General features: G+C 41.5%; 1 protein-coding gene across 1 annotated transcript in view; it reads left to right on the plus strand.

Annotated features, from left to right (window-relative positions):
• FSTL4 (follistatin like 4) overlaps positions 1-24,931 on the plus strand; it is a gene marked incomplete at its 5' end in the record, with an annotated part of 234,488 nt that extends 209,557 nt beyond the window's left edge. The window contains 8 exons of the mRNA XM_082006204.1: positions 6,634-6,795; positions 7,807-7,941; positions 9,273-9,299; positions 14,547-14,665; positions 16,824-16,973; positions 17,573-17,680; positions 20,720-20,829; positions 23,898-24,931. Of these exons, the coding sequence (XP_081862330.1) occupies positions 6,634-6,795; positions 7,807-7,941; positions 9,273-9,299; positions 14,547-14,665; positions 16,824-16,973; positions 17,573-17,680; positions 20,720-20,829; positions 23,898-24,600 (1,514 nt within the window). The 3' untranslated portion in view covers positions 24,601-24,931. The remainder of the gene's footprint in view (positions 1-6,633; positions 6,796-7,806; positions 7,942-9,272; positions 9,300-14,546; positions 14,666-16,823; positions 16,974-17,572; positions 17,681-20,719; positions 20,830-23,897) is intronic.
• Positions 24,932-25,655: the final 724 nt, after the last annotated feature.

The raw sequence follows: 25,655 nt of genomic DNA on the forward strand, positions 1-25,655 counted from the left end.
AAATTCAGTAAATTTATTACAGGGGATGTATTATAAGGAAAATTAATACTTAGTTCTTTCTCTAGATGTAGGCAGAGCTCTACAAAGGAGAGCTTTCAGCTGGTAAGAGCAGATAGCTACACACAGGTTAATAGAGAGAGGCTGACATGAAGAGAAACAGTAAAAAGGGATATTTATGCACTTTAAGAAACACTGTGGTGGATGTGGGGTTTAGGTTTGACTGCAGCTCAGGTCTTCTGGCTGTCTGTAAGTGCTCCCCACCCACAGCGAGTCCCTAGAGGAGAGCACGAAGCATCCAGTTGATTTAATGAAAACTGACTTAATGTTTCTACATAATAATTTGTCATCTTTGAGATAGTAAACTGTAAAGTCTCAGCAATGTAGATAACTAGATTGTGCGTGCTGCAGCTGGGAAATAGGTTTCCTTCCTCAAAGTGCTATTTGTTTGATGAATGGCAGTTGAAAGAAATGCAAGCTAACAACTTAATCCTGTGTATATTATGTGATATATTATGAGGCCTGAATGGAGTTTAGTTGGCAGACAACAGTGTAGACTTTATCATCAGTGAGAACATAAGGCCCAAAGGCCTTGGAACTAAAACCAGAATGAGAGGAAAGCTAGATGGAGCGTGGGGAGGGGTTGTTTCGTTTTGAACTCATGCCTGCCACTTAGATTTAACTTGTTGTTGAAAGATCCCATTTTCTTTTTAAATGGAAGTTTCACACCACAGCTGCACGTGTTTTTTCTTATCAATACCAGAACACTGTTACACAAAAAAACCCACTATCCATGTTGGCTTTTTAATGTTGCTATGTAGTCACTAAATACTGCAAAAAACACCATGCATTCTGGTATCAACCCAGGCTTGCTAGAAGACACTGCAAGGTCTAGAGATCTTTGTCTTACAGCATCTGATATTCCCATGTGAGCCGTTAGACTTTGCAAAACCGGATTTTTGCAGTTTTTGACGTGGCTGGCTGGATGCCCACATCACTATATTCTCTCCTTTTCTGCCTGTGTCGTGGCTTCCTCCAGCAATTGATGTTGGGGAACACCACCCATGAGAGGACAACGTTGCTTTCCTTCAGATGCATGCTGAGGTTCCGAAGGCAGAGCCCTGCTCAGGAAATCTTTCTTGGTTTTTAGTAACTTAAAGGACAAATTGAGGAATTTCTCTTGACAGGACTAGAGGGAAGAAACTGAGTTGAGCTGAATTGAGTGAAGATACTGAGAGTCTAAGTATAGTTGATGAGCTCTGTTCAGCGCTGGAGATTGTCTGTCTGCATCAAACTAAAAACCCCATCTTCAACACGGGAGGTTTTTTGTTGCTTTTCTGTATTGGACTAAAACTGTAAGAGAATGTGACAGAACCAAGTCAGCCAGAACTCGGATGTATCTGCTCGCCTGTCTCCTCCAGGGAGATACACTTTTAACATCAAAAACACAGGAGTATTTTATTCTATAAAAATTATCAGAATTTCTTTTTCTTTTTTAATAGAGAAAACTCCAAGTTTATTTCAAAAAGTAGAGAAAGAAGAACCAACTGGAAGTAAAAGAGTTTATTCCCAACCCTTCCCAAGCTTATGGTTTTGTACAGGCAGGTCCCAGCTTTTAGACTGAGTTTCAGTTAATTCAGTGTTTTTCGAAGCTGCAGTAACTCTTCCAGTGTCGTTTGATCCTTTTTGTACCACCTGGGCCCTGCCTTACTGTTGCCATTGAGACCCATGAATCCAGCTTACAAAATATTTTCCTTTTATTGCCTTTTTCTCCTTAAAAGAATCTGATCCTAGCTATATGCACCCTCTTCATATGGTTTTATCCAGCATATTCTCTTTATCGTACTTTCGCCTTTGTCTCTTTTTAGACTATAACACTGGCTTGTAATTGTCAAGCCTCCGCTGGCTTGTCATTGATTAGGTAATGTAGGAAATTAGGAAATATAAACTTAAACAGAAAGCTTAGAGCCCAATTTTGATAAAAATTAGAAGTTTCTGGAATTCAGAGCTCTAGCTGGATGTACTACAGACTAATCAAATTTATCAAAAGTTTACCCATAGAAAGCCTTGCTTTCATCCCAGTATATTGTCATGGTTATTTCTTTTCTTGCCCAAGGGAAGTAAACTCACTTCGTCGCAGGCAAATCCTGCTGGAAGACGGGCACGCGCTGGCCCACGGCAGGCAAGCGGTGTCCTTGCTGACGCTTGCCGCGGGACCTGTGCCACACAACCCAGCCACATGCGCTTGGGCTATTTAACGAGGCTACACTGCAATGTTAAAAGCAACTCCATGCTGTCTGACGCCGCGGTCAAGCATTGCACAGCCTAGACAGACATATCTGAAGATCCTCTCCGAAGCAGCCTTTCTGAAGGGGAGCAGAAGGTCTGTTTTGCTCGACTGCTGAATGGCACGCGGTGCTTCCCTTTGTATCAGCTCGTTCAGGGTATCACAAATAACACGGGCAGATCCGGGTGCTCATTTTGACAAGCAGAGATGAGGCAGAAAATGTGAAGACCAGAGGAATGCCCCAAACTGCTGGCTCACATCTTCTGGGCAAGAAGGATAAAGCACATATTGAATGCAGCCTACGTGTGACATTTGATGTGGTAGGTTTGGGTTGTATTTATACACCTGGCCCTTAATGTCTTTGAAAGAGAAGAACGTGCTGAAAGGCAGCACAGAGCCTAAGAATGAAAAATTCATCTTGAGTGCTGGTATCTTTGATCAGGAGAAGCCAAGAACGGTAGGAAAATGATGTTCTCTCCTACGTAATGGGCATTGCTTGGGAAATGTGTACAGCATACACTAACTGTAGGGAGGAAAAGCAATTTGTCACTTTCAAGACAAAAAAGAGTTGCTGAGAATAAAGAATCTCATAAAATTGTAATCAACTATGAAAATTGATAGTTTGCAAATCAAGAGACTGCTGAGTGTAGGGCATCATTTTCCTTGGTCCTTGCACTCTGGAAAATATCAGCATAAATCAGAATACTGTATTCCTTGAAAACAGTTTTTAAAAACCATTTGATCCTCGGCCCAATTATAAGGGTCCAATAGGACAAATTTTCCAGTGAGAGAGAGAGATGTTTTAAACACGAATGTTTTGTTAATGTGTCTTTTCAAGAGAAAACATAGAATGCTGCAAACTCCTTCCAAATCGTAAATGGGAAGATTAAAACATCTTAAGTAAATGATGAATCTAGGAATTGTTATTAAGCCCTGGAGTATATAGGTCCTATAGCAGCAATGTGTGTCTTTGGGGCTTGATGCCGCCATCTGTGCTCATCGTGTGCTTTATCACCTGAGCTGCTTTATTGTAATGAATTGGTCTGCTCACACGTAAGGTACTACTCAGTGTGCAGTAGTAGGCAATCTACCCAATCTCTTGTTTGCATGCCTCTTTTTTCCTACTTTGCTTAAGATAATAGCATTTTTATATTGCCTTTGGCTGCAGACACAGTGATGGTTAGCAATGATATATATTCACCAAGGGAAATAGCAAAGGATAATCCATATATTCTGAAGTCTGGAGCTGAAATCTTTGCAAGTTTAAAGTAAAATGTGCTTACTTGGAATGTATTAATTTGTAGCACGGACAATAAAAATGCATTCTGCAGTTCGCTGTTATCACAAGGCAGTTGCATGCAATAATTTACCTCTGCAATGAGTTATGTAAGGCAAGGGAGAAGAAATAAAAAGTTTAAAAATGGAAGGAGCAGGAGAATGATAAGAGAGCAGGCATGGAGGTGCACCACATATTTTTGTGGGTGAAAACAAGCAGTTTCCTTGTTAATCACTCTTGGAAAGACACCTTGTTATAATTTCAGGTTAAGCTAATTTTCATGCAGTACTTCAATTCAGTGTCTAGGACCCCTGAGCCACTTTTTTCGATATAAATCTATTGTGTTTTCAGCTCTGCAGGTAAAATATGTGGATTACTCACATGCAGACTAATGTGGTATAAGGGAAAAAACTGAGAGAGGCAAGTAAACTCTGCTTTGTGAAGCTGTGCCCTGTTTCTAGGGAGCATGATCCTTGTGGCAGTCACTGGGAGTGCTGGCATGAGTGTCCATATGAAGAGGAAAGCCTAAAGCAAACCGTGATAAGAAAACCTGAGCAACCCATGCTCATTTTGAGAGCAATAAATAGATGATGTCTGGGATGGGCACCTTCAAGAGATGGTGAGTGAGAAAACACCACTAGGCTTGGAGTAAAATTGCTCTGGTGCCTTTGGCCGTTCAAGATGTGTTAGAGAAGGGCTTGAGCTCGGCTGGGGCATCTCCATCTCACCTGGAGCTGGGCAGGCGTTGGCAGGCGGCCGTACCCCGCAGGAGCAGAGCCCTGCACGGGGCACGGGACCTCGTAGGCTTTGCTTCGGAGCTGGTTTTCACGTAGCTAGCTGCAAGTTTTTTCCTGTACATTTGTAGGAAGAAAACCACCTCTCCTCTAGGAGTCTAAATTAATCATGTAGGCTTTCAATGGGCCTCAGTTCCTAAATCATTTGATTTTAAAAATGTTACTAGTAGCAAGCAAATCATAGGTGAGACAAGCATCAAGTGCAGGACCTTCATAAAATTCTGTCAAAGTGGACAAAAATTACTATCTTTATCCTATCACGCCTAGAGACACTGACTCGGAGAAATCTAAATTAATCTTCTGAGGTGTAGACGGAATCAGAAGCTCCTGACTCTCAGTCTTATTCCCCTGAATTGCCTGGGCACTGTCCCTTGAATAAAAGCAGGGATGGCTCTGACAGCTGCCAGCCGTTTCCAACAGCAAATCACTGCCTTTGCTCTCCTCCCGCTTGATCTGCCCACTCCTGAAGGCAGGAGAACCTCTAACCCTGACAGTGATGGGAGGAAGAGAAGATAAACAGCTCGCAAATGCTTTTATTTAGAATTTGCAAACTCAATTTAATAAAACAAACCTTGTCTCTTTGATTAAATAGCACTTGCATGGTATTTTACTCACTTCCCTGCATCTTACAACACATTTTCTTTTCTTCTCAAGTAAATGATATAGAAGACAAGGAACTAAGTCCACGTGTCCAGTGCAGAGGTGGAGTTTAAAGCCATTCCTTTGCTAGCACTCCCCATTTTTTTTGTCTCTCCAGTTGCCCCGAGGCATTTCCTCTCAGATTATACTTGAACAATCTCTGGCTTTTAAAGCTATAAAAAACCAATAGACTTGAGGGCTTTCTGTTGTGGCGGATTTCCTTCCAAGCTGATGACTCAGCTCTGGTTAATACTTGGCAGCTGGTAGGTAAGACAGAAGTAAAATACATATCTCTCTGGTAAGGCCCATAAAAAATAGGACTAAAGATGGAAAGTATATGCTAATGAATGTAATTATTTAAACTATCCCCATTTGGATATATAGACCCATAGCAAGCTGCAAAGACAGATTTCATTTTATTCTAAAGCAACTGTTAAGTCAATTTAATTTTGCTAGTCCTGGAGCTTAATGATGGAATATATAAAAACACAGCAGTGAGTTAGGTACCTTAAGCCAGTGATTTCAAGTAGAAATTTGCTATTGACTCATTCAGGCTTTCTAAAAAAACCTACAAATTTTCCCCAATCCTCCACTAGTGCTAGCTGAGGTTACTCATTTCCCTTGAGGAAGAAGTTGGGCCCCCACACTTGACTCTGACCATGGTTTTACCAGACTGTACACCTTTCAACAGTTCCATCATGAGTCCCAAAATCTCCTAATCTAGTAGAAAAGCTGACCATTTGATTATGAAACACAGCAGTCCATGACCACCCTTCAGATACCATCAGCTGTGATACGGCACATCCTCACGTTTCCTTCTGATATGTCCCTTGAGGTGAAAGGAAGGAGGGTCCCACTGATATTTTTCACTGATACTGCAATATTGCAAATTCTTTTTAAAGTGTGTGAGTAAATTGTTAAGAAACAGTTAATGGGTGATATTAAGCCTTGTTGATTTGAGCAATGAAGGCAACATGATTGAAAATCAATGAACTTGTCTGAAATTGTAATATAATTAGTAGTTCTGCCAATTGAGTACATTAAATAGTTCAGAGGGACCTTCCTGAAACAAGGTAAGTCACATTTTGAAAGCCTATCAGAAAAGCAGTAATCTATAAACACTTTATTTGTTTAGAATAAGAGGTAGTGAATGCACTGGCTATTTCCTGATGGATATTTAATTAAAATGTTGAATAATGTGCTACTTCTAATAGGCAAGAACTCCAATTCCTTCCTTACTAGATTCAGTGAAGGTTTGGCATTTATACTTTAATATTTAGATATGTGGGTATTCACCCTAGGTTTTAATCCAACTTTACTTAAGTTCAGTCAGTCACTTAATGAAAGAAAGCAAGAACAAGCAAGAACGGTTGAAATACAAAATCAGATACTGAGGTTGCTCCCTGGCATTGGTATATTAGCTTACTCTTATTATTATTTTCTCTTTTCTGCCCCCAAAGTTGAGCTGTAGAAAAATCGTTACTGTAGCTTGCACTGAAAGCCAGGACGTTGCTTATTTCCCCAGTTCTCGGGTCGGACCTCTTCTGCAGCGCCATTTGAAGGCAGCGGCTCTTGAGCTACCGGCAAGGGCCGGTACCTGGTGGGTGAGTTTAAATTCGCCAATGCCTTGTTCCCCGCAGTGCCACCAGTGATTCGCGTCTACCCTGAAACGCAGGCGCAGGAGCCTGGCGTGTCGGCAAGCCTTAAATGTCACGCCGAAGGCATCCCTAATCCCCGAATTACCTGGCTAAAGAACGGCATTGATATCATGCCAAAACTATCCAAACAACTAACGCTCCTAGGTAAGAACAGAATTTTGATCAATTAAAGTATTGTAGACGGGGATTAAGGAGGATTATTTTGCACTTTAAACTAGAAGTTCTTGTACTTTTGCTAAGCCACAGTTGTTGGAAATCGCGTTACAAAACCCCTGTTCTTTCTCTTCATCTATTTCTCCTGTGAATTTCTCGGGAAATACAGTATTGATTGATATAAGTGGTAAGGGTGTTACGTTAAAAGACAGTGTGCCTGGTTCTCCACTGCCTCGTCTTTTGTGTACAAGTGTACAAATCAGAAGAGAAATGAATTAAATTATTTGTTCAGGTGTAAGCACTACATTGGATGCAAGTCAGCTGAGAACCAGGCTGCAGGTCACCTATCTTCTTACACCCACCTCTGCAGAAGGAATCAGGCTCAACTCCTGTTGGTCCTTGTTCAAATGAGGGTGCAACAGACACAATGCAAGGCAAAAATATTTATTTGCAATTTCTGTGTAAAAATATTAAAAACCTCCTCATTCACAGCCCAATTTGGCTGTGTTGTATTGCAGCCCTCAACCAGGGTTGGCAACACAGATGCTCCTGCATGGTTGGGTGCGATATCTCAAAATTTTCCGAAGGTTTTAGGCAACATTCCCACTCCAGAAAGCAAAATGATAGGAGGAGCTGTAGAGAGACCCCCTCCCAAACCCAAGTTTTTGGTGATCTGATGAAAAACAGATTGCAAAATTGAAGTGAATTTTCATCCACTAAAGTCAAAGCACTTTTTTTTTTAACAAGAAGAAATAAATGAAATGTAATGTGTTGTTTGCACTTGGGGCTGTCTTTGTTTCTGGCACAGAGTGTGTATGTGCTAATGGAAAGAAGCAAAACATCAACTCTCATGAGAATCCCCAAATACCTCTATTCATGTACGGGGAAAAATTGTGCGGTGAAGCCAACCTGTTGGGCGGCTGCAGCAGTGGAAGGCAATTAAGGGCAGTAAAAGCAATTAGCAGCAGTGAGAAACGCTGTTTATGGGTGTCTTTCTTACAGCAAATGGAAGCGAACTTCATATCAGTAGCGTTCGATATGAAGACACCGGTGCCTATACCTGCATTGCTAAAAATGAGGTGGGAGTGGATGAGGACATATCTTCACTTTTCATAGAAGATTCAGCAAGAAAGACCCGTAAGATTAATTTCCCATGTATTTATTTCTTTAAAGTCTATTTAAATTTAGTGGTATACATGCAATTTAATAGTTCAGTCCATTGCATGCGGTATGTTGGACTCTCACTTGTAAGGTAATGACAATTTTGGCTGCGTTTTGATCAGAGGATTGGATACGGTTTTGAGAAGGGATTGCGTGGGGAAGGTAAAATCTCCTCATTCAGGACGATGATGCCTTTGACGTGCCAGAGGTGTTCTGGGTGTGGTACGGGTAACATCTTTACTGAAGTAACAAATTGGAAATGGTTTTAGATATAAAAGATTCCAAACCCGAATTGGGTCTGTCAAATTGTATGCAGTTTCACTAACCAGCAAAATAGGTTTCCCTTGGTATGAAATTATCTCCCACTTCAAAGACAAATATTCTCCCAGCCACTCTTAGTTGCATGTCTCCCGAAGGAATGCGGCAGTGTTATCTTGACCACACTGTCCCCAAAACACAATTAATGAAGGAGGTGATTAGTTGCCCCAGTGGAAAAGCTCCCAGAGGCCTGATCCTTCCTAATTCTGCTGGTTTAACTACTTGGGAGATTACCTAGGTTCATGGTCATACTAAAAGGCTAGGTGCAAATGGGATTTTTGTTACTTTTCTGGTATTAATGTAAAGCAAAAATGGAAGACAAACTTAGCCATAAATATGTGCTCTCATGGTGATTCTTTGGAAAATATATTCTATTCCTCATTAAATAGATTTATGTACTCTTATTAATTATCAGTCGTTTTCCCTTGAATACTTGAGTAAGGGAAGTTGCAATATGTTGAGAAATAATTGGATGTACCCTAAACAGAAATTCAAATACAGATGTACTTTCAAAGAGTATTTGAATCCTAAAAGAGAACGTAGTTGCATGAAATTCCAAGCAGAAATGCAGCAAATTGTGTAGCTGCTGTAACTGCCAGTCTCAGGCTTCTGAAAGATGTCATGTTTGCTTATTGAACCTGTAGAGAATATCACAGCCTGTACCGTACCTCCGATTACATTTGAAGGTAACATCTTCTCTTTACTAAGACTTTGATCTTTGCACAGGCTGCAGTTGGCTTTATTTAGGTGAGGATTTTTCCCATGTCAGAGTTTCAGAATTGTCTCTAGAATGAGCAAATGTATTTAGAAATATCTATCTTTCCTGATATTTTATTTGAATGATGTTATGTTACAGTTTTCACAAATTAAACAGTTCATGTAAACATAAGTATTAATTCAGTTAATTGCTACAATGAAGATTTTGACATTGCTTTTTTTTTTCCTTTTCCTGATTATTTTCTGGCTTTCCCAATTTTCTGATGCTGCAGTTGCAAACATACTGTGGCGAGAGGAAGGTACTGCAGTAAAGTTCTTTTGTCGTAGTGATAATGTGCTTGTCTGCTTTAATAGTTCCATGATGGGCCATTCTCCACTGACTTGCCACTAACTCTATCAACTTTCACAGATACCAGATTAAATACAGACCAGACATTTAAAAGCTAAATTATTCAAATAAGAGATGTCACTCTCGTAATATAAATCGTACCTAGAACTTCTTACATTTTCCCACTATGAAATAATAGATGAACATAAAATACATAAAAATGTGAATTTTATATAAGCTGCCACCAATGTGAGTAGCCTGAGATTCTTACGCTGCATTAACAACTGCACAAGTGTCAGAAGTGCTCCCAAATTACCATAATTGAACAAGTAAGACATAAATTCAATACCCTGCATTTTTAAGCAAGCAATTCAAGCTCTTCCTCCTCAGTAGCACGTATTGCTGTTTACTAGGTGACCAACAAAAATTGTGTTCTTGACTGTTAGGCTAAAAAAAAACCCACAACAGGTCTTGCTTCCCTCTATCCTTTAAATCGATGCAGGGTAAAGGTTGTCCCATTTCTCCTTGTTTTAATTGGCAGTTAAGATCTCTAGTTTGATCCAATTTATAGTGTGCCCTGCGCAAGGTCAACATCTGTGTATCTTGGAAGCCAAATTAGAAAAAAAAACATCTTAAACAGCTAATTGACTCAAAGATATTGTGGAGGCACTTGAAATGTAAATTTATTTGATTTTCTGCGTGCTTGTGCCGTCATAATTTCCAAAACGCACAGTAAGACGCATCACGCGCAGGCCCGAGGAGCTCTCAAGCCCCTCGCCCAGCTGCGTCGGTGGGTTCGGTGCCCAGGTCGCACGGAGGGGACCCTCCCGCCTTCAGGCTCCTGGGGGCTGTGAGCCGGGTGTGCGCTCCCTGGAGGAAGCTTGTTGGACTGAAGCCCAGGTGTAAGCCAGTTCTTACATCTGCACGGGAGGAGACCGGGACCTCGGTGTCCTTCCAGCCCCGCGGGGAAGGTCTCTGTGCACGTCCAAACCGCTCTCTCCTGACCGCATCCCCCTGCCCACTGCAAACACCCCTCCCTCCTGTCGTCCCTGCAGGAGGGGCTGCGCACTCACCCCGCCTTGGGAGGGTGCAAAGACCCTTTTGTAAGTAGTTCATCCTGGTACCCAAAATGGCAGCGGTGCTTCATGCCCTCGGCTGGGAGGTTTCTGGTTTGCCGTGGCTTGGCCCAAAGGATTTTAGGGGCAGAAGGAAAATGCCAGCCCTTAGTGACCGGTGCTACCTCGGCCAGGTGTGCGAAGAGCCGGTGCGTACCTGCTGTCCCGCTGTCGGCCGCGGACACGTACAAGCAGCAGACGCGGCTGACTGGAGGCCGTGAGATGTGGCAGAGCCGCCCAAGACGGCTCTCCAGCGCGTGTTCCCAACGCACCACCTGCAAGCGGCTGGGGCACGGCAGCGAAGAGCGTCTCTTTACTGCTGACGCTCCTGTCAACGGCGTTATGGGCACTAAGAACTGCTATTTCCCTGCTGCTTGGAAGTGAACTCTCCAGTGCATCTGATCAGCCCAGCATCATCTGCGTGATGCTACATGGCTGCTGATATACTGCCCTCCCTTATGCTCCTTTCTAAAGAAAGTAGTTGGATAACCCTACCAGATGTAGTATAGGAATGTTTAAAGAACAACTAAGAAGTTCGTTGCAGAAAGTCTTATTATAATTCTGCTAAACAATATGGACTTACCGCTTATCAACCTTGCACATTTTAAATAAAAGTATGAGCAACGTACAGGGAAAACACGGGCAGTAAAAGCAGATTTACTATTGATGTTCCTAAACAATTCAGTATCTTTAGAGCAGGTTTATTCCCCTGCCTGTGTTGTTCTACAGTATTTGATCAGCACATTCATTCTAGACAAAGAATCCCTTGAACATACTTTAGCATGTGAAATCTTGGCACAGAGAAAGCTGGAAGAGAAGGATGGCATTTTTGTTTTTACATTTTAATGTATTCTTTTAATTCCGTTAAAATGAAAACTTATGTGTAAGGAGCAGTATTAACAAATGGCTTGGTGGACTTGAGCTCCTTTAAAATGATCACATCCTCATGCCCACAAGGTCTGTGGTAACTAAAGCTATTAGGAAAATGCCTAGACGGAATTTTGTGTAGAACAAGCTTTTGCTGCAAGACAAAGTTCTAACACAAGTAGTTGGTCATTTTAAAAGTCCGTCTCGGTCTGTTCTCAAAACCTTTCACAGACCATGCACCAGTAAAACCTCAAGAAATGAGTGCACGCAGCATGAGCAGCCAGTTAAACATGGAACTGGAAGCACGTGCAGTACTTAATTCAATCTACAAATTAGTTTTTAATTTTGTAGAGAGAAAGCTACAAGTAGCCCAAATGTAAGGTAGAGATTTGTTTTCATACCAGTGTTCATTTCTGCAGTGAGTGTTGCTTTCTTTATACCTGGATAAAGGGAGCATATCGTGCCAGCAGGCAATCATCAGTTGTACGATTGTATGCACTTAAAAAGCTGAAAGCCTTTTTGTTACCAAATTTAAGTTCTAAGATACTTGCAAGCATTTAGATTAAATTGAGGAAAATTATTGAAATATGAGATCAGAGGAGAGTGGTCCACGGTGACAAATTTGCCCTTTGATCTCAAAGGAGGGAAATACAAGTGTACACTCAGATGGAGACTGTATTCCTCAAATAAAGGAAACTCTTGTTGTCATCACGTGTCCTCCTGAAGTTTTTAAAAAATAAAGATGTCAGAGACAACTTCATCTGGAATGGTTCAAATAAGAACTGTTATGTTTAAGAGAACGTCCCCATTCTTAATGGCATTATATTTTTGTTATATTAGTTTTTTTGTTATACAGATGAGTTATGTTGCCTTTTGTAAAGCCTTTAGTTTTTGAACTAGTTGTGTCATCCAACCTGGAATGTCTTCAGTTAAAAAGGGGAAAAAAAAACCCCTCCTCATTAGTCCCCCAGTTCCCAATCCAGTACCTGCCTTGCTAGTATAAATAACACAACTGAGCAAAATTCTCCGTTGCCCACCTCTGTACTGAAATAATTCCCCAGACCGAGGAGTTGCAGTAGTATAATCAAGAATGGAGGTTTTTTTACCAATGTCCATGAGATTGTTTAGAGATATACCCCAATCGGGGCTTGGCAAATACTTCATAAGTCACAATAAAATACCTGATTTGTCTTGTAAGAAACCTGCTTTGTCTAAAAATCAGTGTGAAGATTACTCTCTGAAAAAGTATTTTACTATAAATTGGTAAACTTTTTAAAAAAGAGAGTACCTGAATGCTATTAGTAATTTCTGTCATATTTTAACTGGTAAGCAGAAAAACTTGCATTCATTTTACTGTGAAATAAGTGGTGGGACTTGCCAAGTGACTAACTCTAAACCTTCTGGGGTAAAATTATTATCTAAGTATTTTTGTGACTAATTAAGGCCTTAGTTCTGAAATACACCTTCATTGTAATAGGATCATCAGACAAAATCACGCTATTATCGTGCATGAAAATAATAACAAGCATCTTCACAATGGTCATGATTTGTTGCCTGCCTGTTTCCACTTCTTAGTATGAAAATTCTTTACTCATGAAAATATGTGCACTCGTTCCAGCCAGGGTCAAATTCTGCCCTCTGATGTCTTCACTCAAATCCCACTGAAGCAGGTGGGAGTTGTGTGCACGCTGTGAGCGCAGATTTTGGTCCAAAGTGCCCAAATGAAATGTTTCAACAATATACTCGGAACAAATTAGCTCTTGGACCATAAAGATACCTTAGTTCTCGATGGAAGTTCGGTAGCTTTCTTCCTACGTGCATGATCCCTCACTGTGGCATCACATTTAAGGATCACAGCTCCTGTACCCTAACTGGGGTATTTCTGTGGTATGGTTTAGAGAGACTCAACTTGAACATTGTCAGTACAGCAAACACCACATGCTGAGACGTTGTACTCTAAAGCCGCTCATTTGGCACAAGAAGAGGGGTTTTAGCACCAAAAAAACCCTTCTAGCCTTACTAAATACTATGTATTTGACAAATTTGTCAAAAAATGCATTTATCCAAATTATACATGTTTTTAGTGTGAAGTTTTCCTATGATGATTTGGACCTCAGTCCTGCAAACACTTAAGAGGTGTGTGAAACTGTAGATGTGAGCAGTGCTTAGAGCTGCCACCACAGGACCAGCCGAGGGAATTGTAACACTGAACATTGTTCAGAACTGTAGAACTGGGACGTTTTTTCTCCATGGGTAAGATGTAATTAATTAGAGATTACAAATTATCACATCACCATATCGTTGGCAGATAAGTACGCTATCAACATTACTGGGGGTGACAGTGGTCATTGCAAACACTTATTGGTGGTGGTATGAAAAAGATGAAATGATGCTTGGATCTTTCTAACTAGAGTGTTTGAAAAGATCCTGAACATTTCTTAAAGATGCTCGTTACTGCAATTGCATGTAGCTGAAGACCACCTAAATTATCGGTGTTTTAAGGCATTTCTGCATGACAGAAATGATAAAATACGATCTCCTAAGAGCAAAGCAATGACAGCCAGCCAGTTTTCCAAATCTCCTGGAATGCCCCAGTTGGATAAATGAGTGCTATTGCAATGCTGAACTACTCCACATTTGTGAATTAGTTTGCAAGATTTCAAAAATGTATTTGTTTTGGTGGCTATAGTTAGTTCATCCAGATAGTTTAAGAAGAGAAATATATATATTTTAATTCATGGACCAGATGTTAAGCACTTCCATTTTGCATCACAGTTACAAGAAGTCAAGTTACTTGTAACAGGACAACCTTCAGATTAATTTTAACTAGAGCTTCTCTCTCAGTTCTCAAATTATTAGCAAGCTATTTTTAATGAAATCATAGAAAAAGCAAAGTCACAATCTGAGGGAGTTAACAATGCGATACAGGGGCTCCTTGTAATCAAATCCTGCTTTGGTGCATATGCACAAGCCCTGAACTTAGTTATTTGCGTGCAGCCGCCACCACCAAGGCAATGCATTTCTGAATGTGTCTGTACCTCTTCACTCCTTGAAGCCCTCGTTGTGACATGAAATTTGATTTTGTGAATGCACCGACTGCATCCAAATGACCAACTTTTATGTAAGGCAGATTTTGTTTGCTGGGGGAGGAGGGCGAGTTCTTAAAAAAAGTCCTAACAGCTATGGATACTTACCAAAGAAAAAATCCTATCCCTTTTGCTTTATCCTCCTTCAAGGCCTGAGTGTTGGGAATATGTTCTATGTCTTTTCTGATGATGGGATCACAGTCCTTCAGCCAAACGAATGTGAAATCCGGAGACACATCAGGCCCGAAGAGAGGATTTTCACAAGTTATGTAAGTCCTAAACCTGGCGGCTACAGCCGACAGCTGGGAAACTTTCCCTTAATCTCTTCAAAGGTTGTTAATGCTAAAGGACCATTTTTACACAGTGATGTTGGGTCTTGGTGGGCTTCATGGGGCATCCCTGAGGTATATCATCTTCTTCTTTTGAAAATTAAGGAAACCACCTAAGTTATAAGACTGACATGGAGGATTACTGACACGCTGCAGAGAATTTGACTAGTTATCATGTGAAAATGTAGGTAAAGACTTTAATTTGTCCTGTTTGAGCTGTTTATGTATCCATGCCTGTAAATTGTGATTGGGATGTAGGGAAAGTACAAAAGTCCATGGCAGAGAGACGCACACATCACTCGCTGGTGCTAACTGATGGCCCCTTTTACTGACGGCTCCGTAGGCGAAGGAGTGGGCTACTTTCTGCTCTTGAGAAATAGTTTCCCAGGTTAAACCACAGCAGGGAGGCGAAGTAAGAATGCACAAAGATGGTTGTGCCATGCTGGTCCTCTGCATCTGCTGCCGCTGAACCAGAGACCAGCACCATCCTTGTACAGCATTTTCTGCCAGCACTGAGTTTACTTAACCCTTGCTTTAGGATATCACAAGGGAAACGTGTTCAGGTGTCAGTGAACATCAAGCACTGGCTCGTACACAGTGGAGCTCAACATGGCAAGTGGGATGACATGTGCCTGCAGGCCCTGTTATTTTTAGTGACCTGTGCTGCGTACTCCTGCGTGGTAACATACACCATGTATATGCTCGTGAAACTATCAATTCTCATAAAAGGCAGGTGCTGAAACAGATCCAGAAACGCTTTTTTAGGCACTTCTTTGTTTAGGTTTTTTTTTTAAAGGGGAGGCTGAGAATGTGGCTCTCTTCTGAAGAAAAGGACTCAGCCTTGCTTTCAATTTTAGGAGGAATAAAAAGCGAGAATCACTATCACGAGCCCTGTGGGCTGGGTCAGGCTCTGCTGCCATGGTTCAAGATCCTCTTGTGAGTATAGACAGTGATACTACTGCTACTTGCAGTAGCATAGATCCCCAGTCTGGCTGGAGGGCCAGGAAGGAAAATGCAGCCGAGCTGTTGAGTCTTGTTGACCCTTACACATGGTCTCCACTGAGGTACCTAGCTGACGGAGCTGTGCTGCTTAGAGGTGAAATCTTTTTATCCATAATCATCACTCTGATACAGATCTGGTGTTGGCATTGTTGTTTCTTGTACCTCCTCTTCCCCTGAACAAGCTCTGCTACTCTCATCGCTTTCCCCTTAGGGAGGTTGTGCCATTATTTAAAGTGACCCAGCTGTTGTCTTGACAAGATTTGAAACTAACAGTTGTGCTCACTGAAATATATGTGTTCATTTAGTTTTACCCTCGTTTCCACACCATAACCTGGTCCCACACAAATGCTCTTTCAAATAAAGCAACTCGACAGAAGGAAGAGCCATGAAGAGTAGCCAGCCTGCAGAGGCTTGTTGGTGACATCACGTGTGACTCCTCAAACTTAGGGTGCCAGTGGGCTCCCACTAAAGCTTTTGCACAGGACTCAGTGAGTGGAGGATCAGAGACAAAATACAACATCAGAGAGTTGTGAACAGGATTTGGTCCAAAGTAGCAGGATTTGGTTCCTTTTAAACAGGGGAAGTTTCTGTGTGGGCGCAGTAGACTGTAGGACCCTACTTGTTTTTCTACTGTTTGCCTGAGCACAAACACCTTAGAGCATGCTCGCCTGAGCTGAAAATTAAGACTTTATGAAAAATATAAAGCTGTGATTCAATTAATGTAAATCCCTGTTTTTTCCAAGCGCAGATTGATATTTCTACTGCTAATAAATGCTGACAGCACTGCAAGTCTTGGTGAACCATGGCGTACTTCAAAAGATAGATCCATAGACTGTGTGGTTATTTAAATTCAATGTGAATTTGCAGGAGGTCCAGCTGTTTAATGTCACTGGGTAGAGCCAGGCTGCAGTGTGGTACCTGACAAAATAATTATTTCATGTTTTCCAGGAAAGAAAGGGGGAAAATACCATCCTAACAGAATCACCAGAGAATTTTTTCCTATGCTTTTCCAGGCTAAGCTTCTTGCTGCCTCAGGCCCTGAACTTGTAGAAATTAAACCTTTTCTCCTCTTCTGTTTTTTTTTTTTCCCCCTCAGGAAGAGATCTGTCCTAGAGTGGAAGGTGAAGGCACTCAGTCCTGCCTCTGGGCTTCAGCGGTCAATGTCAGAGACAAGTACATTTATGTGACACAGCCTAAGCAGAATAGAATAATCATAATTGATATCCAGACTCAGAAAGCCATACAGGTACTTACAAGGGGAACTCTTTATTCACTGATGGCAAAAGACTTGATACAGGACAAAAAAAGAAGGTCTTTGCCAAGTGGATCTGCTGACATCACTAAAGAGTTGGGCCTGTGTTGCTTTTACCCATGAGGCCACACTGTGTCGTTTGCTGTTCTGTAACCTCACTGGCAGGAAAAAACTCCTTTATGGGTTGGATATCATAGTCTCGGGGCTGCATTTGCAGCCAGGCTTGCAGCTAGTGTGGTAAAATAATGCTAGGACGAATTTCTGGCTTATGCGTACTGAGCCGCTGCCTGACCTCGGTTATAAGCAAGTTGGGAAGAGTGAACTGGTGTGGGTATAATTCAAGCAGAAATTGGCCCCTGACCTACCGGCTATAAGTAACAGCGTAAGGGCGAGTGACGTCTAGCCGGAAGATGGCACCGAGCAGGCAGATTTTTGTGCTGCTGGTGCTGCTGCTGATCCCCCAATTGATTTGAAGGCAAAGCTGCACAAACAAGTGTAGCAGTGATGCACGGGAATGTCTGCGGTAAACTACTATAATATTCATCATGTGCATTTGGGTCACGATGTAAATACCTATCTCTGTTTTTTTTAAGTCCTTGGATGTTGACCCATTACCAACCAAATTACATTATGACAAGTCCCACGACCAAGTCTGGGTGCTTAGCTGGGGTGACATGCAGAAGTCCTCACCAACGCTGCAGGTGAGTCCTTATGCGCCTGAAGCTTTGCCCTTCCTTGGCTTGGCATCATCGGTAGCAAGCTGGTGGCTGATTGGTTGCAGGTAATTAACAGCATTTAATGGTCTGGATATAAAGCTGCTCCTTCATTTGCATATCTAGTGTGTTTTATTCCTCCCTCCTCTGTCCATCCTCCCATATTTTTCCTGCCGTTTAATTTGTTTTTGAGCAATGACTGTGCCGTGGGCTGACAGCAGGACTGCTTTGTTGCCAAGGTCTGTTTTGCTTTAAGGCTGATGACAGAGCCGAGTGCCATAGAGTCATACAGCAAGGGCTGGCAGCCGACTGCGAGCAGGATGAGCCTGCGACGCTCCAAGTAGTTTGTGCAGCCTGCGTGAATGCAGCTTCTTTTTAACTTGCTTCAGGTCTAAAAGCAGTGGGTACCAAGAAGCCACAAAGAATATACTTTCTGCATAGAAATCTGTTACTCTTTAGGCTATTGGTAGTGTTTCGACGGAGGTGTAAGTCAGGCTGAGCAACCCATTCAAGGATAAGCCTAAGGTAGGGACTACGTGTGTGTTCACTGCAGAGCTGCAGCACACCCTTCTCAGACATTACGATGACCTGCAGATTTTTCTGTCTGCAGAGTTTGGGAGCATTGCATGTAAAAAGAAACATTAAAAGGTGAATGTATTGTACAGTGCCTCAAGAGTCATGCCTCTTTCAGGATTACTAGCCTAGCACCCTCGTTATGCATCGAGCATATTCACCGGTTTGGTAAAGGCATTTACCTCCTTTTATCTTCCTTTTATCTTCGGAGAAGCCCAGGTTTTCTGCCGGTGCACTAAATTGCTACTTATTTTCTTTAAACTCATTTTGTCATTTGTCTTTCACAAGCCTTCAGCCTCCTTTTGGATGATGATGGAGACAATGTGGTAGTATTGTTCCTCTTACAGTAAAATGCAAAAAGGAGCTCTCTAGGGCATGAAAAAAAAACATAAATAGCAAAAGTAAAACCTCAGGGACAAATTCTGTTATTGGGTGTCAGAGAGTCCCTGAAGCTCCTCCATGCTCAGCACCATCAGACCCACAGTGATCTTGGGGCACAAGAATGCGCATATAGGTTTGGACAACTAAATTAACTTCCATTTGTGGATTGCCCTGGAGGATTCACTCTTCTGTTGATGGTACAGAACCGCTAAGTGTAGGCATCTAATTGGGCATTTTGCTGGTGTGTGTCATACGACAGACTTGACACCAGAGCTGATTTGATCCATCCACCAGACATACCCTTCTCTAATAGTTATTTTCTGGCACTTGCTGCCCAGCCTTTCTGGAATCATAGGTGTCATGTGAATACTCCTTCTACCAGAAATGTTTGCTTCTAAGTCTACATTAAAGCATTCCCCAACAGGCAGAGAAGAAGGAGGGCCATGCTTTCTGACCTAAAAACCTACAAATCTGGAGTCTGCATTAGTCATGGCATTGCCCAAGGCTTCGCTGGAGATGGTGTCCCATGAAGGTGGGACCAGCCATTCCCGCCAGCCACATGCTTCATCCAAGATAATGGCTGAAGCCTGCAGACTTTCGATAATAAAGAATGGACCAGCAACTCAACATGGGCATTTTCAGGAAGACTCCAGAAACAGAATGGGGGCAAATAAATGAAGGTTTCTGAGGCAATGCCACCAGCTTCTCTCACCTGGGGATGAGCAGTTTCCTGTACAGGGTATAAGGAGACAAAATGGGCTCTCTTTACCCTTTCTGACTTAATTTCTTCCATCCAGCTGTGAAAGGTTTCTCTAATTAAAGGAGAGATGGCACAAGCATGTGATTATTAAGAAGAACACACCATCTGCACAGCTGGAAACTTGTTATAAGGCTCCAGCTCTCAGATAGTCCTTTCTGTTATCTTTATGAAGTGCAGTTACACATGTAGAGAATGAGATTAGCATCAGCAGATACTTTCCTTTTTCCGACCTTCTTTCCCAAAAGGTGGGCAGTGACTAATTTGGCAAAGTTTGTCCTTAAAACCTGCAGTGTTTAGTTGCCGACAGGCAATAAAATATCTTTTTTCAACAAAGATGCTACTGCAGAGGTTGATCTACATTTCCACTCGTTCTTTGGAAGTCAGAGACGTATCAAACAGCCCATGCAGCCAACTAAAGGGATGCTGTTGTTTCACCATTACTGGCTTGTGGGAAGCAAGTGTCTGGCCTCGTGAAAGCACTGTGTGGGCATCTTTCTTGAGTAATCTAATTGGAAGAAATCTAAATGGCACAACCAGTACAGCTGTCTGAACTAAACCTTGTAGGGTTTTAGCATTTCCTTGATGAATTATGTAGCTATAAATTCAAAGCAACTACTTTTGCACATTAGAGCAGAAGTTCCTAATTAATGGACTAAAGTCATCATGAACCGAGCAAACAATTTGAGTGTTTGACATTTGAATTATTGAAAACTTCTGCCTCTCCTTTTCCGGAGTGGTGGAGGAGCTGAGTTCCCATGGCCATGGAGGTGTGTGCTGTGCTGGAGGACAGCAAGGTGGGGGATAGCCAAAGGGCCTTTCTCTGCTCCTCCCCGAGTTTCATATGGTGTGGTAGATGGATGAACAGTTCTTCTCCTTCAAAGTGATAATTCACTGCTGTGAGTTAGTGTTTGATCCTTCCAGCTGGTAAATTATCACTGTGCATTTAAGTGAGATTAATAAATATGACCATGAAATAATTGTTTATTTTAGACCAAGAGGGATAAATAATTATGGTCTTAGTGTTGTCACACTACTTCAGCTCCTGCATGACTGCTCTTTCTCAAGATACTAACATCTTATGAAAGTCAAGTTGTGTACTTACCTTACAAATGTCAAACCTCAAATACTATTTATTAGCACACCTTTTTCAAGACAGCTACACCAAATATTATTTTGAAGTCATTAATCAATTTGAGTCTACTGCAGCTCTGGGAAACGCCACTTGGTACCGTGTACGACTATGTAATCTGTATTTACCTTTCTGCCTGACTCGCTGCGCTTCCTGTACTCAGCCTTGTGTGTATTTATTGTAGGTAATACCAGAGGCAAGCGCAGGGGAGGATCAGCAAGTTATCCGCACACCGTTTGAAGGAGTGGACGATTTTTTTATACCACCTACAAATCTTATTATTAATCACGTTAGGTAAGAAATTATCGTAATGAATAGCAACGGTGACCATGCTGCTCTCTTCTAGTGGGTATCCTTCTAATAACCTTACAGCACTTCATAGATGTGAATGAATGAATTCGTGACCAAGCTAACTACTCTTACCTCCATTTTCACATGTGAAATGGAGAAATGGTTGAACAAATTACCAATAGTTATTCAGTAAATCAGTGAAACAGCAAGACACAAACCTGGACTTTCCTTAGACCATGAATGGGCATTCAAACCTCAGCTTGGTCAGCCGTGCCTCCTTGCAGCAAAGTACGACACACTGCCCTTGCTTGATTGTGCCGGGAATTTGATGGCCAGAAATTTGTCTTCCCTGCCTCAAAACTCTTTTATGGATCTGGGCAGAAATCTATGTCAGACATTGCCTGAAGTGCTAAAAGTTTATTCTGCCTGAAGCATAAAGCGTGGTTCTTCCACGTGTTTCCAACTTGTTCAAATATTGGATCTCTGTGTGAGGTGTACAGTTTGAGCAGAAAAATGGCATGCACTGCATATTAAAACAAAAACACCTCTATGAACCACCAGTTTTGAATGTTAATGTGATGTAGTGGTTAATGAGATTGTATAACTAACATACTAATAACTTGGAGTAATACTGGCTGCTTCCCAGCAGGCACAGGAAGCCTCCCATTAACGTTATCTAAATTGATGATAACTGCACAGCAATTCATACTATTCTTACTATATTATAAAAACTGTTTAACCATCTTCTGTCCCCAGTATAGTTTAACTAAGTTAAACATTCAAAAAATCATAATGGAACTCCTTACATTAATCTTAGGTTGCCTGCAATGAACACCGAGGACGGGGGGGATCACACTTAAATGATTACATGTTGAATCTGATCCAAAATAAATAACTTTGCTTCCTGAAACGCAAAATAATGAGACGTACTTCATGGCTGTCATTCTTAATTTTTCCCTACTTCATTTTTCCAGTTTGCTTTCAAAATATCATTATGACTAATAGCAGTGCCAGGAGGTAGATAACTCTGCTGAATATTAAAGCTTGAGCTGAGAAGGTGTGGTCTGGGTTCAAAGACAGGAAGGTGGAACAGTTAGACTTTTTTTTGTTTGATTTACTGTCTTTTTGTTTCAGTGTGATTAATCTGCTGTGTACAGATGATCTTCTGTAAGAAATACTAAATGTAGATAATTGTCTATAGTTTTCCATGTGCAAAGCAGAGAATGCTGTGCCTAATTTCCTATTTCATTTGTTCAGGGCCAGCTCTTTGTCCTTTCTCTCTCACCCTCAGCACAGAAAAATAATTACTCGCAGTCTAATGAGACTTACTGAGATCATGTTCTAAATTCTCCACTCAGAAACAATAAATGGCAATACCAGCATTTCCCAGGAAGGTGAATATTTAAGCAATCTCTTCCACGAGCCAAAAAAATATTTGTATGCAAATATTCCTGCATATGTATTTCAGCTGTCTGTTATTTCAGATGGATATCTAGGAATGTATCCATTTTTATTAGTTCCCAGGGTAGATTGTTGTCTATTAAAAACTCTCTAAGTGCAAGGTTTTCTTTGAGATTTGAGATCACACATTTCATGCAAGCACTGCACCTCTTCTGCAGCTGTGTGCACATAAAACACATTCTGACCCACTTTTTTAAATTAAAGTTTATGATAAAGAACCATTTTTTAACTTCTTCAGGCATTTGGCCAAGTATTAAGGAAGTCTTGGGGAAAAAAAATGCTGTAAGGGAAAGCATTTTTTAAAATGTACTTAAAATGCATTCATCCAGGAGAGATACAAGTGTCATATCCAATTTCCCCACACACACAGTGCACTAAGAAGCTCCACTGCGGATATTTTCTGGAGTCTCTAATGGATGTGAGTATAATGGGAAAATGAAAGGCTTAGCCGAGTGATTTTCATGGGATCATACACTACATTGGCTCGCTCTTTAGAAGTGAAATCATTGCCAAGCATCTCATTGACAGGTGGATTAAGAATAAAGAAATAAACCCAGTGTTTTAAGAAAAATACATATTATCTGCACACAAGCACGTTGTCCTCCGCATTTCATAAAGCAATTTTACATCTTTCGGGAAGAGATACAAAACGAAGCACTCCATTTCCTTCTGTCTGCATTGAATGGATGAAAAGATACTCGATGTAAAACGAGTTTTCGTAAGTCAGTACCAGTGACCTGTGAATCCAGGGAACACAAACAGGCTGTTTCTATGGGCTCCCTCTCAAATTAAGCAGAAACCTTTCTTGGCTATTCTTGACCTTTTCTTGTCTTCACCAAAGGTCAGATGTGCTGCAGCATATATCTTGTACAGAACATTTATTCTCTGCTCACTGTTGTCTGGCCTCTCTTGAGACAGAAAAAAAAGACCCCTTTTCTTCAGTGCACCCTGTTCCTCGAGAAATGTTTTACACCTTCCCTGTGCTGGTGGGACAGTGCTTAACAAAGTCTGCTCTACACCTCAGCCTTGCCAGCTCCTGCAGTGGTCCCCAGGCACCACAGGTACCCTCTGATTCTGTAACCTAGGAGATGAGGTTGGATGTGGTCTACACTCAGGGGTTATACATATAGCTCGAAGTTGCTCTCTGGACCCGGCTTGGCAGGGATATGCTTTATTTTTAACAGTTCTCTATTCTGAGAATGAAAAAGTCTTGAGTATATATTGAATTACATCTCTTAAGACCTGAAACAGATTAAATACAAAACTGGCCAACACTACCCCACAAAACACCCAAGCCTTGCTATTATTCCTATTGCAAATTGATCTTCCCAATAAAAAGTTTCAGCTCTTGAAGATGTTATTCAAATATCCAAGCACATATTCAAGCTTCCAGGATCAGGTTGCTAATTTTAACTGAAATATATACCTCCTTTTAGCACCTTTTAAAAGCACTAAAAGAAGAGGGATTTTTTACAGTAAAGAGACAGCATTATTGCACACCCTTCCAAAGACAACAGGATAGAGTTTCCCAGTTCTGCTGACTTTGGTCTTTTCTCAAGCATATCACCATGTCTCCAGAGATGACTTCAGTGTCATGTTTTCTGTTTCAGGTTTGGCTTCATCTTTAACAAATTGAAATCCGCAGTTCACAAAATTGACCTGGAAACTGTGACCCACATCAAAACTATCAACTTCAAAAACTATAGCTGCGTTCCGCAGACCATGGCTTATACCCACCTGGGCGGTTACTTCTTTGTCCAGTGTAGGAGGAATAGGCTGGTGGCTGCATTGCCACAGCTCGTTATTGACAGTGTTACCGATGCCGTCATCGGCCCCAACAGCGATGTGTCGGGCACACCTTATATCTCGCCGGACGGACGCTATTTGGTCAGTGCAGATGAAGACAGCGGCAGGATCAAAGTCCAGGCTCTAACTGTCCGAGGGGAAATCGAGTTGATGTATGACTTACAAACAAACGTACACGTATCTGATCTGACATTTCAACCCTCTTTCACTGAAGGCAATCAGTACTATATATATGCTACTTCACATTTGCAAGCAGATGTGCTTTTTGTAGAGCTGTCAACGGGGAAAATGAATGTACTGAAGAATTTAAAGGACCCTATCACATCCAAAGACTGGCCCTGGAGCAACTACAACAGAATTATGAAGGACAGTGGATTATTTGGACAATATCTCATTACACCAGCTAAAGATTCTTTGTTTGTTATAAACGGGAGGCAAAATATGTTACGCTGTGAGGTTTCAGGTATAAGGAGGGGTAACACAGTGGTCTGGGTTGGAGAGGTATGAAAGGGCAATAGCAGTAGAGCCTTTGGCAGGCAAGTACCAGTTGGACCTTTACACTGCAACAAATGAGCAGTAGCATTGTATATTTTTACACTGGGAAAAAAAAAAAAGAAAAAAAACCCCTGTATAGGCTTCATGGTACAACACTGGTCTACTTGCAAGTTTTATAATATAAGGTATGCTCTGCTAATAGGAAGTGGTTTTGAAGGGATATTTTTTATTTGGGGGTATGATTTGTGGTTATGAGAAAAATGCTGGGAAGCAAATAATATCTCCACTGAGATATGTATAAGCCACGAAACCTAGTGATTCTGTAGAACAAAACAGATTTTGAGTTTCCATACTGAGGAGCTTTTATGTTATGTTCAAGCCGTCAGTTTTCTTTCCTGTATACCTTGCCCGTTAGCTGCCCTGACTACCCCACCCCAACACAGAGAGACTCAGAAGCAACGACTGCAGTTAAAATTCACCTTTGGGTGATGAGGGAAACTAAGCATCAGCGAGCAGTTTTCAAACCACAGAAACCTAGGAGAGCGATTTAATGAAAACTGATCGGTTTTCTCTGGAGGATGGCTTTGGGAGGATTCATGGATGTGATTTCAGAAGGAGGCATAGCAGAAATAGTAACTGTCAGCTTGCTTTCATCTGTGCTTAATTTTGCTCTTGGTACTGCTGAAGGCAATGTTACAAGTGTCCCCTACATATCTGTATGACTGTATTTGAGAAATTTGGCATGAAATATCCAGGACATTAGAGGGGTGAAAGCCAGGAAACACTAGGCTGGGGGGGGGTAACAGTTTGTAAAACATTTTGTTGAGAAGGGGACATTGGTCTTTCAGCAGCTCATGAGTGCGGTCAGCTTGGGCACAATATGCAAAATCTGCTCTTCAGGGGCAGAGAATTAGTTACCGTTATTCCCATAGGATGTAGCAACACTTCTAGAAATTGTTGGTTTCTCTCATTAAATATTTAGTAGCACTGAAGTCACTTGGTTCTTCATAAAATAATAGCTACAATGACAGAGGGCATTTTTAATAGAAAACTCACTCATTTTCTAG

The sequence above is a fragment of the Phaethon aethereus genome (genome assembly GCF_964289735.1).
Source record: "Phaethon aethereus genome assembly, chromosome: 14".
NCBI lineage: Eukaryota > Metazoa > Chordata > Aves > Phaethontiformes > Phaethontidae > Phaethon > Phaethon aethereus.